This window comes from Bos taurus, chromosome 7 (genome assembly GCF_002263795.3).
Source record: "Bos taurus isolate L1 Dominette 01449 registration number 42190680 breed Hereford chromosome 7, ARS-UCD2.0, whole genome shotgun sequence".
In the NCBI taxonomy this organism is placed as follows: domain Eukaryota; kingdom Metazoa; phylum Chordata; class Mammalia; order Artiodactyla; family Bovidae; genus Bos; species Bos taurus.
In genome coordinates this window covers 59,336,086-59,351,757 of record NC_037334.1, presented here as the reverse complement: position 1 = coordinate 59,351,757, position 15,672 = coordinate 59,336,086, and the positions used below count along the sequence as shown (strand labels likewise).

At 38.5% G+C, this 15,672-nt stretch overlaps 1 protein-coding gene across 1 annotated transcript in view; it reads right to left on the bottom strand.

Moving 5' to 3' along the window:
• The window catches only part of SPINK5 (serine peptidase inhibitor Kazal type 5), an 83,583-nt gene that overhangs the window by 53,867 nt on the left and 14,044 nt on the right, over positions 1–15,672 (bottom strand). The window contains 5 exon segments of the mRNA NM_001102102.2: positions 39–166; positions 2,035–2,116; positions 3,782–3,909; positions 10,043–10,109; positions 11,911–12,038. Of these exon segments, the coding sequence (NP_001095572.2) occupies positions 39–166; positions 2,035–2,116; positions 3,782–3,909; positions 10,043–10,109; positions 11,911–12,038 (533 nt within the window).

Below are 15,672 nucleotides of genomic sequence, written 5' to 3'. Positions count from 1 at the left end.
TCCTTTTACTCCTCAACATTCTAAAAGTCTATACTCACTAGAAGGCTAGACACATGGAACACAGGTTGCCATGCATTTTCCCATCTGGTCCACGAACAGGGTCGTTTTCTCTGGTACAGAAAAGTACTCCATTCTTGGCACGATCCTGATACTCAATGCACAGTTTCTGAATAATGGAAATCAGACAGTTTAGAGATGGTTCTTTGTTTATAAATGTATGATATTCTTTATAAATGTATGATATTCTTTATCAAAGATGTTAGAAAAGAGGAATTAAGGATCAAAATAAAACTTTTAGGGTTTAGAATTTTCTAAAATTTGTGATATTTCTCCTTAAAAGATTCATTCACTTAAGTATTCAACAAATGTATTAAGTTAGAGGGATTAAATATGAATGTGATTTGGCCCTTTTATGTTGAATGAAGAGGATAAGGGATTACAATATGAAAAGCTAAGGGATATGACACATGTTTAAATTAAGTGTGCACAATGGCACTCCACTCTGGTACTCTTGCCTGGAAAGTCCCATGGACAGAGGAGCCTGGTAGGCTGCAGTCCATGGGGTCTCGAAAGAGTTGGACACGACTGAACGACTTCACTTTCACTTTCATGCATTGGAGGAGGAAATGGCAACCCATTCCAGTATTCTTGCCTGGAGAATCCCAGGGACAGCGGAGCCTGGTGGACTGCCGTCTGTGGGGTCTCAGAGTCGCACACGACTCAAGCGACTTAGCAGCAGCAGCATAAAGGAAAGAATGATTCAAGGAAGTTCCCAGAAGAATTTATACATGAGTTGTATCTTTAGAATGTGTCTAGGAAAACAATGTGGCAAAAATGAACTCCAGGAGGAATTATGGTATGCAAAGCCAGAGGCATAAAGGAATAGGTTATTTTCAGATAATCTATCACAGCCATGAGTACAATGCTGCTGCTGCTGCTGCTGCTAAATCGCTTTAGTCATGTTCGACCCTACAGACGGCAGCCCACCAGGCTCTGCCGTCCCTGGGATTCTCCAGGCAAGAACACTGGAGTGGGTTGCCATTTCCTTCTCCAATGCATGAAAGTGAAAAGTGAAAGTGAAGTCGCTCAGTCGTGTCCAACTCTTAGCAACCCCATGGACTGCAGCCCACCAGGCTCCTCCATCCATGGGATTTTCCAGGCAAGAGTACTGGAGTGGGGTGCCATTTGGCTAAAGAATTATCAGGACACAAAGAGGAAGGTTTGGGAACTGGTCAAAAGGAGAATTTGAAGATAAGTCAGAAGCAGACCACTCAACTTTGAAAAGACTTCTGCACTTTATTCATTGGAAACAGGAAAACAATATTTATAGCAGAGAAAAATCTAATCAGATTTTTGTTTTAAAAAGTTTGTCCAGTCAGATATGTGGAGGGTTTAGGTGACTAAAGGCTGAAGTTAGGGAAACTATAGAAGACAAGGGAGGGATGGAGAGGGAAGGAAGGAAAAGAGAAGAAGGAAGAAACTGAAAATGAAACATAAAAGGATAGCTGGGGGGCATTTGATAGCTAAAATCAAAAGGCCTTTGTAACACAGAATTGAAGGGAGAAAGCAACTGAAACTGAGACCTTAACAATAAGAGTTACATGAAGACAGAAGGTGGACTAAGGGAGTGAGCTATTTGAAGTAGAGTTTCTTCATGGAGTGAAATGGCCCAGTATACTTTAAACATTAGATTTCCATAATGCCATTGGTTCATGGATGTTTCCTACTCTGAAAACAACATGGAAGATGAATCTTGAGGATTGAGGAGGATGCTGGCTAGAAGTATAGAGACCAGGCAGGATGCCTATGCATCAGTGCAAAGGAAAGCTGGTAGGTGTCTGAGCTAAGATGGTGAGTGAGTGAGTGAAAGTCGCTCGGTCGTGTCCGATTCTTTGCAACCCCATGGGCTATATACAGTCCATGGAATTCTCTAGGCCAGAATATTGGAGCAGGTAGCCATTCCATTCTGGAGTAAAAGACACACACACACACCCCTATAAAAGTCATAACTAAGTTGATCAAACTAATCCTTACCTCAGTATCTCTTTTAGCTTTTTCATTAGCCTTTCTCAAGATTTCATCTGCTTTATTTTTTTCTTCTGAAAATTGCTGTTTGCTGAAGACAGAAACGAAAAGGGGAATGAATATAGATGTTTTGAATCTTCAAGCAGTAAAACAGTCATTTGGATGCAGGTAGAAACAAACAACTAAGTGTTCCTGAGTTTTAGAACAAACATTTTCAAATCACCCTGAAGCCCTGATTAAATTGAAATCTTTATTATTTTCCCAAAGAACCCCTTTCATTTTGCCTTCAAGTTTGCTGTTTGCCATTTCTTCCCGTTGTAGCAATCTTTTTTTTTTCTTTTTTTGTCATCTTCTCTTTTAAATCTCCCCCAACTTAAATTCTACCTTCTTTAAGAAGACATCCCATACCTCAGAGTAGAAATGAGTTATACATCTTTTACTGTGTTTTCATATTGGATATTCTTCTCTTATAGGATAGTTTTCATTCTCTTTGGCAGAGAGAGTGTGTGTGCATGCACACACACATGTGCACATGTGCACACACATCCATGTATTGCTGTTAGCCTTAAAAAAGCTTCTTGAGAGCCGGGATCTTTGTCCATACATTCATCCATTATTTATTCGACATTTGGTTAGTAATTATTTGCTGGCAAGCATTAGATAGCACCCTGGGCATAGAGTACTTTGCAATATGAGCACATATTCTATCTTCTTAGAACTACGGACAAGTAGAGCAGAGTGATAGTCGATAGATAGTACTGGAAATAATTATACAAATATAAACTATTAAGATTGTTATGAAACTATTAAATGTTATAAAGACTGAGTTTAATCAGTGATTTTAAGAGATCTTATCCAAAGAAGTATAATTTTGATATGAAATACACAGAAGAGACATTAGTTGACCAACAGAAGAACTAGCAGTTCAGAGGAAAGAGCTTATAGAGTTCAAGGACCTGAAAGAAAGTGTGATGAGACCTTTCCTGAGCCATCTTTATATATGTCCTCATTTATGTGTTGTGGGATTTGCTCTCTTCCCAGGGCCAGATGTCCAAGATGAAAAGATAGTTAATCTAGTTCACATATGAACATGAATTTTTTTGTGGGCATCCCATCTATTCTGCCACAGTGGGGTAATGTATGTATGTGTGTGCTCAGTTGCTTAGTCACGTCCACCTCTTTCGCGACCCTAAGGACTGTATAGCCCTCCAGGCTGCTTGCTCTGTCCATGGAATTCCCCAGGCAAGAATACTGGAGCAGGTTGCCATTTCCTACTGCAGGGGATCTTCCTGACCCAGGGAACAAATCCACATCTCTTGTGTCTCCTGCATTGGCAGGCAGATTCTTTACCACTGCACCACCTGAGCAGCCCTAATGTGGTAATAACTGAAGGAAAATAATCAGTCCTGGTGCCTACTTTTAACTCTCGATCTGTACATAGGTTTGCAAAGAGTGGGACATGACTGAGCACATGCATACTATGACTAGCTCACAAGAAGGCTTACAAAGGTGATGGGAAGAAATGGTAACAAGTATTTTGTGATCCAGTCATCTTACTGGAAACTAGAATCCACTTGTATTAAAAAAGAAATATTAGAGCTTGCTTGTTAGGTGGCATTATGATTTGTAGAGAATATAACATTGCTCAGATGTTCTCAACAGCAAATCTTCCCATAAACACTGTTCTTATCCCATCATTTTAGTCAATCTTTACTTCACCTTTGAGTCACTCCAAAGAAACCACGTCTATACTTACAAAATTTCAGCACACAGGGCACATTTGTTGCCATGTATCCTGCCATCAGGGCCACGGATAGGGTCACTTTCCCGTGTACAGAAAAGTCTTCCATTTCTCACTTGATTTTCATATTCCTTGCAAAGATCCTTTAAAAAAGACAAGTAATTACATTTAGCACTTTCCTACCCTTTAACCTAGAAAAATGTACATCATGTATTTATTTTCAAAGAATGTTATATCCAGAAGGTGTTCATAAACACATATATTAAGGAGAGTTAATGAGAAAATAGAAATTATATTGTCAAATTACTTGGTACTTGTATCTACTGTGTGGTTCATATACTAAAAGGTAAAAGAGCCTAGGAAAGAATCAGGCTGAGGAAATATTTTCTAAGATCAGATAGTTACTGTTAACTTGCAAATCTGTGAAAAAAATAAAAGGTCTGTCATGGGGTTCCAAAAGAATAAGAACATAACAAAACATAGCAGCCAAGACAAAAGAAATGTTGCCAATAAGCAGAATATAGAATCTGTGAGATAAGATATTTAAGAGCTGCTTAATAGAACAAGTCAAGAACAATCTGCATAATCTGCAAGGGAAAAGAAATAAGATGGCATCCAACAGTATGCTTACTCTGTTTTTCACTCTGTGGATCATTTTAATTTACTCTTCCTCATCAGTGCTCATTTCTAACACTGCAGGTGGAAACCTCAGAGAGTGAACCTAATTTTCTTCACTTTTCACTTAGAATTGTGGGCCATCAAGACTAATCTTTATCTTTTCTTGCTGTTCAGTTGCTCAGTCATGTCCAACTATTTGTGACCCCATGGACTACAGCATTCCAGGATTCCCTGTCCTTCACCATCTCCTGGAGTTTGCTCAAGATCATATCCATTGAGTCAGTGATGAAAACCAACCATCTCATCCTCTGTCGTCCCCTTCTACTCCTGCCCTCAATCTTTCCCAGCATCAGGGTCTTTTCCAATGAGTCGGCTCTTCCCATCAGGTGGCCAAAGTATTGGAGCTTCAGTTTCAGCATCAGTCCTTCCAATGAATATTTACAGTTGATTTTCTTTAGGATTGACTGGTTTGATCTCCTTGCAGTCCAAAGGACTCTCAAGAGTCTTCAGCACCACAGTTCGAAGGCATCAATTCTTTGGCACTCAGTCTTTTTTATCATCCACCTCTCATACCCATATATGACTACGGGAAAAAACATAGCTTTGACTAGATGGACCTTTGTAGGCAAAGTAATATCTCTGCTTTTTAATACTCTGTCTAGGTTTGTCATAGCTTTTCTTCCAAGGAGCAAGCATCTTTTAATCTCATGGCTGCAGTCACCGTCTGCAGTGATTTTGGAGCCCAAGGAAATAGTCTGTCGCTGTTTCCATTGTCTCCCCATCTATTTGCCATGAAGTAATGGGATGGGATGCCATGATCTTTGTTTTTGAATGCTGAGTTTTAAGCCAGCTTTTTCACTTTCCCCTTTCACTTTCATCAAGAGGTTCTTCAGTTCTTCTTCGCTTTCTGCCATAAGGGTGGTGAAATCTGCATATCTGAGGTTACTGATATTTCTCCCGGCAATCTTGATTCCAGCTTGTGCTCCATCCAGCTTGGCATTTCATATGATGTACTCTGAATATAAGTTAAATAAGCAGGGTGACAACATACAGCCTTGACATACTAAAGGATTACTGGTCCCATTTTGGAACCAGTCTGTTATTCCATGTCTAGTCCTAACTGCTGCTTCTTGATCTGCATACAGATATCTCAGGAGGCAGGTAAGGTGGTCTAGTACTCTCATCTCTTTAAGAATTTTCCACAGTTTGTTGTGATCCACACAGTCAAAGGCTTTAGCATAGTTAATGAAGCAGAAGGAGGTTTTCTTCTGGAATTCTCTTGCTTTTTCTATGATCCAGCAGATGATGGCAATTTTCTAAATCCAGCTTGTATATCTGGAAGTTCTCACTTCACTGTTGAAGCCTAGCTTGAAGGATTTTGAGCATTATTTTGCTAGCATGTGATATGAGTGCAATTGTGTGATAGTTTGAATATTCTTTGGCATTGTCTTTCTTTGGGAATGAAAACTGACCTTTTCCAGTTCTGTGACTACTGCTGAGTTTTCCAGATTTGCTGGGATACTGAGTGCAGCACTTTCACAGCAACATTTTTAATGGTTTGAAATAGCTCAGCTGGAATTCCATCACCTCTACTATCTTTGTAGTGATGTTTCCTAAGGCCCACTTGACTTCACACTTCAGGATGTCTGGCCTTAGGGGAGTGATCACACTATCATGGTTATCTGGGTTATTAAGATCTTTTTTGTATAGTTCTTCTGCGTATTCTTCCACTCATTCTCAATTTCTTCTGCTTCAATTAGGTGCATACCATTTCCCATTTCTGTCCTTTATTGTGCCCATCTTTGCATGAAATGTTCCCTTGGTATCTCTAATTTTCTTGAAGAGATCTCTAGTCTTTCCTATTCTATTGTTTTTCTATTCTTCTGTTTTTCTATTGTCTTTCCTATTCTATTTTTTTGCATTGTTCACTTAAAAAGGCTTTCTTATCTCTCCTTGCTATTCTCTGGAACTCTGCATTCAGATGGGTATATCTTTCCTTTTCTCCTTTGCCTTTTGTTTCTCTCCTTTTCTTAGCTATTTTTAAGGCCTCCTCAGACAGCCATTTTGCCTTTTGTATTTCTTTTTCTTAGGGGTGGTTTTGATCACCACCTGTACAATGTTATGGACCTCTGTCCATAGTTCTTCAAGCACACTGTCTATCAAATTTAACCCCTTGAATCTATTTGTCACTTCCACTGTATAATTGTAAGGGATTTGATTTAGGTCATATCTGAATGACCTAACGTTTTCCCTAGTTTCTTCCATTTAAGCCTGAATTTGGCAATAAGGGGTTCACAATCTGAGCCACAGTCAACTCCTGGTCCTGTTTTTGCTGATTGTTTAGAGCTACTCTATCTTTGGTTATAAAAAATATAATCAATCTGACTTAGGTATTGACCATCTGGTGATGTCACAGTGCAGAATCGTCTCTTGCTATTACCAGAGTGTTGTCTTGGCAAAACTCTGTTAGACTTTGTCCTGCATTATTTTGTACTCCAAGACCAAACTTTCCTGTTATTCCAGGTATCTCTTGACTTCCTGCTTTTGCTTTCCAATCCCCTATGATGAAAAGGACATTTTTTTTTTTTTGGTATTAGTTCTAGAAGGTCTTGTAGGTCTTCATAGAACTGTTTAACTTAAGCTTCTTCAGCATTAGTGGTTGGGGTATATACTTGGATTACTGGGACATTGAATGGTTTGCCTTGGAAATGAACTGAGATCATTCTATGGTTTCTGAGATTGCACCCAAGTACTGCATTTTGGACTCTTGCTGACTAAGAGGGCTATTCCATATCTTCTAAGGGATTCTTGCCCTCAGTAGTTCAGTTCAGTTCAGTTCAGTCACTCAGTCATGTCCAACTCTTTGCGACCCATGAATTGCAGCACGCCAGGCCTCCCTGTCCATCACCAACTCCCAGAGTTCACTCAGATTCACATCTATCGAGTCAGTGATGCCATCCAGCCATCTCATCCTCTGTTGTCCCCTTCTCCTCCTGCCCCCAATCCCTCCCAGCATCAGAGTCTTTTCCAATGAGTCAACTCTTCGCATGAGGTGGCCAAAGTACTGGAGTTTCAGCTTTAGCATCATTCCTTCCAAAGAAATCCCAGGGCTGATCTCCTTCAGAATGGACTGGTTGGATCTCCTTGCAGTCCAAGGGACTCTCAAGAGTCTTCTCCAACACCACAGTAGTAGATATATCTATTTAGAAAACCTAAGAAGGTTGCGACTTAATCCCCAAATTTGGAAGAAGTCTATATCCACAAATTTCCTGATTGATGCTTTCAGTATTTTTCAGTATTTTCAGTATTTCTCTCTGTGTTTTCAAAATTCTATTAGATGAGGGCCATAAATGTATACACATAAATATATATATGTGTGTATACATATATATATATAATTCTATTTGGTGAGGGCATATATATATGTATATATGAATAATGATGTATATAAGTAATGTTTTGGAATAAATATATATTTTAAACTTTTTATATATTTATAATATATATAATTAAATAAAACTATTTTGGCATATATATGTATATATCGAATCACTATGATGCATACCTGAAACTAGTGTGATACCATATGTTAATTATACTTCAATTAAAAACCTTATTTAATAAAAGAATGCGATTTGGAGTCAGAAGTGAAATGAAATTGTGGCTCTAACTCACTGGGAAACCATAGCAAAGTCCCCTCACCTTTGAGACTTCAGTCTCACTACCAACACAAAGGAGGTTTTCAGAACAGCTGCTCTTTAGGACCTTTCCTAGATCTAGTATTCTCTAATTAAAAAAAATAACTCACATTTCACTAGGATACTTTAAAAGAGAATCTAATGAGAAGATACTTGTTTTTGGAGGAGTAATAGGTATGCTCTCAACTTCCTGATTGTAACAATCTAGGAATACAGACACAGAAGACTGTCATCTGATAATCATAGCATGGTAATAAAATTAATGCTCAATGGTTCCCATAAAAGAAACAATGATAATTTCAGTTTATAAGTTATGATTCATCAAGGAGATTCTAAAGACATACTGTGTGATCAACCCACTGACAGGTTAATCATGGGGTAAATATTGAGCCATCACTCTAATGCAGTCCCATTCAACAAAATCACATCTAATGACCCCATCAAAACAATGACCCCAGCCATTGAGAGTAAAAGAAGGAAAAGTAGCTGAGACAGGATGAAAGACAAGAGAAAAGGAACTGTCTGTTGATAAGTAATGCAATATTGATCTCACAAGATGACCCAAAGTGTTAAACTGACATTTAACAACCACCACAAAAGAAGTGTTTTTGAAATCTCAGTGAGTGTTGAACAAAGTATTGATAATTATGAGTGTTCTGTGTTTCTTAAACTCTGAGTGCCCTATTTAGGGTGGGACATTTGATTCGTTGAATTGCATTATGAAGTGGAAGTTCAGCTCTTAACTACCAAGAATTGGACCTGCATGTCCCTTTAGGAAAATACAGGCCCTACAATCCGCAAAAATAGTATCCTTATATTAGCACAAAAGAGCGCAGGACACAGAATTGGAATCCAACAGGAGGGTGCGATTGAAATCATTTACCCAGCCTCCATATGTTACTAATAAGAAAATTGAGACATGGACAGAAGAGATGAGTTGCTCAGTTTGACACACTGAGAGCAGGACTAAAACTCAAGTGTCCTCACTTTTCAGCAAAAGACTTGGCTGTTGTCTGGTCACTCAGTCATGTCTGACTCTTTGTGACCCCATGGACTGTAGCCTGCTAGGCTCCTCTGTCCATGGGAATTCTCCAGGCAAGAATACTGGAGTAGGTTGGCATTTCCTTCTCCAGGGGACCTTCCCAACACAGGGATTGAACTCATGTCTTCTGCATTGGCAGGTGGCTTCTTTACCACTGAGCCACCAGGGAACCTTATTACCAAAATAACTACCATCATTTTCATTGACAGTAAGGTTTAATAACCTTGGTGATTTAAGAAATCCAGGCTACGTTACCTACAATGAGTATTCAATTAACAAAAAGAATAATTTTTTTATATTAGATTGAAAAGCTAAATCATCAAATAATTTGAAAAATCCTTAATTTTAAAGGTATTTTAAAAACCACAATATCAGTATTTGAAGTTTTTGTTTAATTAGAAGCATGACCTTTACAAATGCAGGCCTCTCTGAACATAATAACCATAATGGAAAAATGAATAACTAACTTGCATTAGTAGGATTATACAAAGACACCAGTGAATATACTGTTTAAAAGACTCTGGAATTGTTTTAAAGTTATTTCTGTCAAATTTATATTATATTGCTTTTTAAACTAACCTAGTCAAAGCAAAAGTAATTTAAGCCAAAGAGAAGACTGGTGGAAATGAAATAGTATTTAATTTGTATAAATTTTGTCTTTTTTTTTTAAGCAAGGACAGAAATTGCATATTTTGAGCTTTAGGTGGGAAAAGCTATTTTAAAGTTGAATCTAATGATTAATATACTAGGAAGATTATTCTAGGAGTAGTATAGCAGGAATTCAACTTGGGGAACTTTAAGGAAAAAAAGCTCAATATAATAATGGACAGTGACATTACTGAATTACCTTAAAGGTTCAAGTGTAAGTTGTTAATATTTATGTCCACAGGAACTAAATTATGTTGATGAGAAATTTACCTTTTCAGCACTACGTCGAATTCTAGTTTCATTTTCTCGCTTGGCATTTTCTTCAGCTTCTTTTAAGCTGTTAAGAAAACAGTTGATTGATTTATGACTGTATCAGATTTTCAATGTCCAGTTCTGTGCTAAGCAGTTCTATACCCTGTGCTCTAGCTTGCTAAACCCATCCACTTACATGAGACAAGCTTTCCCCTGTCTCAAATGTTTGAGCCAGAAAATTGCCAGAGATAAGGGTGGGTGTGAAACTGACTCACTGACAGTCAATTAGAAGCTTTGTTCTGTAAAACTGGATGGGTGTGGCTACTTGATTGACAAACATAAGACTGTCAGGAAAACTTGCTTTAACAAGCAGAACCAAGAGCTTTAAAACAATCCTGTGACAAGCGTGAAACCGAACTAAGCATCTGAAGTACATGTTGTCAAACACACCCTTATGTATAGCTTTTTATACCTTGTAAAGCATTTGTTTGTCTTCATGTAGAAGCACCCTTGTCACTAAAAAGTTACATTGAACAAAGCTTGGAAATCCTTTCAGATCTATTATATAATTGCAATCTTATCTTAGAAATAGGCATGACTATCTTAGTTCTATGGAGCAAGAAACCAACCAGGAGTCAAGGAGGTCAAATTCTCTTTTTTAGCTAGGGAATGAAAAGAAACACAAAATCACAGAATTAGGGCAGGTTTGAGCACTAAAAGTACATGCCTTGTAGATAAGAAAGTGGAAATGAGGATGATTTCCTGTCTGGAAACCAGTTAGTCTCTGCTTTGTAAACCTGAGAGGACACGCCCTTGAAATCCACAATGTGCTGTGCTTAGTCTGCTCAGTCGTGTCTGACTGTTTGCGACCCCATGGACTGTAGCCCATCAGGCTCCTCTATCGATTGGGATTCTCCAGGCAAGAATACTGGAGTGGGTTGCCATGCCCTTCTCCAGGGGATCTTCTCAACCCAGGGATCGAACCCAGGTCTCCTGCATTGCAGGCGGATTCTTTACAGTGTGAGCCACCAGGGATACCCAAGAATACTGGAGTGGATAGCCTATCCCTTCCCCAGGGGATCTTCTTGGCCCAGGAATTGAACCTGGGTCTCCTGCGTTGCAGGCAGATTCTTTACCAGCTGAGTTACCAGGGAAGGCCTGAATTCTACAGTAGCATACTGTGATTTCCAAAGACAGGTGCAAAGTTCTTTAATCTGTTGAGTCTTTCTCTGTCGTGATCTTAAAGATGCAACAATGTAAGCAGAGCATTTAAGGCTTTCTAACACACAGATTAGAGAGTCTGTGCTTTGTTTAACAGCCAGAATATTAAAGACTACCTGGATCTTATTCATATCTGGGGCTCAGTGTTCAGAGTAGCATCAGGCACTGAGAGAAAGATTAACCCAAGAGTTCTTCCCTTTCACAAAGCCCACCCCACCTTTTATACAACTAATACATTTAGGCACACGACATAATTATTTTCAACTGCCATTTTCAGAAAGAGTATCTACACATGCCTGAATAAAGCAGTGCATGTCAAATTACTTATTTAGATTATTCCAGAAGAGAGCACCTTTTAAATTTTGAAATATTGTGCCTTAAACAACACTATGCATTTAAGTCATTATAATTAAAGAAATTAACAGTCTTGAATTAGATAACTAGTACAACCACTTTATCCACTCCCTTTAAGAAACATTATCAGATAATATGAAATAGAAAGAGAAGACACTGTGGAAGCAGGGACCATTTCACCCTATAAAGATCAAGGATAACATGCTTCAGGAAAAGGACTTTCTTGCTCTGTGGGGTGGTTCTCAGAACACCAACCAAGTGCATTCTCAACAGACTCACCTGCGAGCCTGCGAGGGGGTGAGGATACTTACAAAAGCTCAGCGCACATTGCACACTTGTTGCCGTGCGTCCTTCCGTCAGGACCAAGAACTGGATCATTTTCCCTCGTGCATCCAAGTCTTCCATCCCTCACATAAGGCCGAAAATCACTACATATATCCTGAAGAACAGAGAAAGGAACGTGACATTTACCATCCTGATGGTAATGCTTACAACACTGCCTTCAGAAATTTTATAGAGCCCAGTGGCCCTCTGCCCAGGACACACCAGCTACCTGGAGCAGTGCCAGTGTGTAGAAGCAGGTCATTAAGTGCTGTGTAATTCACATGGTTAACTATAGAGCTCATTTACTTGTTTATTCATTTGTTAGTAAACGTGGATAGCCTGTGATGTGCTAGAACCAAGTTAGAACACAGTCCTCGCCCTGAACTCGTTCACAATCTACTGGGTGATACCAAGAGACTTTTAAAATACAGTGTGCTGCAGAGAACTGTATTGAGTATCCTATGATAAACCATAATGGAAAAGAATATTAAAAACAATGTGTGTGTGTATCTGAATCACTTTGGTGTACAGAAGAAAAAACTGATACAACATTGTAAATCAACTGTACTTCAATTTTAAAAAATGAAAAAAATATAGTTTAAATGAATCTGAGGAAAAAAAAAATACAACGTGTTAAATGTCTCGGTGGAGGTAACCTCAGGTGCTGCACTTGCATATTGGAAGGTCACCAGACTTTGACTCGGGAAAATCATCCCACTATAAAAAATCAAGTGTGAGGTGTACGAGGCACTCACTCACTTCCCCTATTATCACAGGCTCACAGAATTTTAGCATCAAAAGATGGTATGTGATCCAATTCTCATTGTAGATATGGAAACACTGGTAAAGTGTGGTTGAGTAATCTGCCTGAGATCCTGACTGTCAGGGACAGGGCTTTCTACTCAGGTTCAGTAGCTGAAGTAGATCCCTTTGTACAACACATGTAGCTTCCTTTCTTTCCCTCCTTCCCTCCTTTTCTTTTCTCTTCTCTTCATAGAAAGCAGAAATAGAGATGAAAGGTCTAACTACCAAAGTAATCCACTCCAGTTTCAGGAGCTATCAGTTGCTTTTCATCTATATAAGCAGTATTCTACTTCAGGTGCAGCAAGAATTCGTTCTTTCCAAACACCTCCATCAAAGAAGGAAGAAGAGAGCATCTTCTTTCTTTTCAAAGTCAGTCCCCCCGTGTTTCCCCCCATTCTGACATTTATCAAAAAAATTGTTGTCATTATTGTTATAACAAAATGTTTTAATTATAGATTTGAAAATGTAGAATATGGTCCTATGCCCTAGTATGCCACATAATACCAAAGATAAAAGTAGCACAGACACAAATGTAAAATACACTTGTGAACCAGAAGATTACACTGAGGAACTCTCCTAGAAGACAATTAAAAAGGAAAAAGAATTTAAACTAGAAAAGAAAATCTTTAAACATAGCCCAATCTTCATGTCGAATGTTTAGGAAGAAGTTAAAAATAGAGAGAAAACAGGATAAGCCATGGCCATATGTGGTATGTTATTCATTTGGTGGTTCATTTATTCCTCAAAACCAATTATATATTTACTAGTCTCTAGGTATTCCACTAGACTATGACCCTAGCATAGCACAAAAGAGAAATGGAATACAAACTCCAGGGGATTTACATTCTAATGGGACAAGATAGCCAGTGAACACAACAACGTTAAGTTATAGTAAGTGCTATGAAATGTAGCGTCCAGACGGTGGCTGTTTTAAATATAGTGTCGAGACAGATCTTCCTGCAAAGGTAACATTTACTGTGAGATGAGATTCATGAGCAGGAGCCAGGCATTAAAGATCCGTGGGAAGAACATTCCAGGCGTGGAGAATTGCAAAGGACTGGGGATAGGAACTGGATTCTCCTGCTTAAGGAGCAGAGGGAAGAGAAGTGTTGCTGGAACATAAGGAAAAAGCAGGAGCATGAAGAAAAGCTGTTGATTTTCTCTCACAAATTATTTCTGGAGAAACTGAAGAAGCAAGGGGATAAGGACCCAAGCAATTAGCTTGGGACCATCCCTCCTCTGCCCCTTCACCAATGAACTCAACAGCAGATACTAAGTCACAAGTGTCGGCAGGGTGATGGGCAGATGAAAAGCCCAGCTGGGAGGTGGTGAGAACAGATGCAAGCATTTACCACTCCACCTCCACCTCCTCCTCCAAACTCCAAGGGCTGGTGGATCACAGCCCACAGAGAACACCTCTTCCTGATGCTGACAATTTCTGAGAGCTTACAGGTGGATTCCTGACCTGGTCAAGAGGCAGCAAACTAGAGTTAGCAACGCTGGTTCTAGAACCTTCAGCTCTGGCACTTATCCCTTGTCCTCTCCTGACACTCACCAGGAGAGGCAGAGGCTGAAGCTTGGCCTTGAATATTTTCTAGCTCACTTTAGCAGAAAAAAAATTACTAAAAAAAATTAAAGTTGAAAAATACACAAATATAATAGGATAAGAAAAGTAACTAAGAAGAGAGCAGAAGCAACAATAATAATACTTAATATATAGAATTTAGTCCAAAATGCATCATAGATAACAAAGAAGGACATTACATAAGGGAAGAAAATAATGAGAAAGCATAATAATCATGAGCATATATTCAATAATATAGGTTCTAAATATGTCAAACAATAAGCAATAGAATGTAATCATTACATAAATCAATAACTGATATTAGAGGTTTTAACACACACTTCTCAGAAACTGACATATCAAAGGAAAAAATTAAGATGTTTAAGTTATTAGATTTTAATAGAAAATTACATCCAAGAAACAGAAAATAAACAATTTTTTCAGAACATATAAAACATTTATAAAAGCAGAATATTTATCAGGCCACAAAGTTTTATGAAATTCCAGAGGATCAATGTCAAATGGCCTATGCACTTTAGACATAATTCAATCACATTAAAGGTTAATTTTAAATGGAAAAATTATCACATATTTGAAAATCAAATAATGTATTACTAAATAACTTTGGGAGGGAGGAAAATTAAGAAATGACTGGCAAAGAATGACACAGGAAAACACTTCAGGAGCAAATCTGAGGTAGATGATTACCGATACCTTCAAATACCCTTGTCATGAAATTTAAAAAAGGAAAATTTAAAGACCAAAGTATTGCTCAGCTCATTGTAAAATGAGCAGCAGAGCAGACATAAATAGGAATGAATGACATAAAGAACAGAAACTACAGAGAAAATTAATATAAAGCTAATGTTGGGCTTCTCTGGTGGCTCAGTAGTAAACTACTAAAGCACAGGTAACCTGGAGCCTGTGTTCAAGAGAAGCCACGCGCTGCAACTGAGGGGTGAGCCCCTGCTCAGCGCAGCTAGAGAAAAGTCCACAGAGCGATGAAGACCCAGCGTAGCCAAAAGCGAATTAATGCTCTTTTAAAAATCTAAGGTTATAGTTTCTAGTACAACTGATGAAAGAGAGGATAACAGTTTAAGGATAGCGACTTAGCACCCATGCACAATGATATTAGAAATAATTGTATCAACATTGAGAAACACAGTTGAAGCATACTGTGAGTATCTGTATGGATATCAAAATGGAGACATGGCTATAAAAATCATATAAAATATCCACACTGGGATAATAAGCAGGAGGAAAGTTGAACAGATGAATAAATATTAACTGATATATTAGTCTCGGAGAAGGCAATGGCACCCCACAGTTGGGCACGACTGAGCGACTTCACTTTCATTTTTCACTTTCATGCATTGGAGAA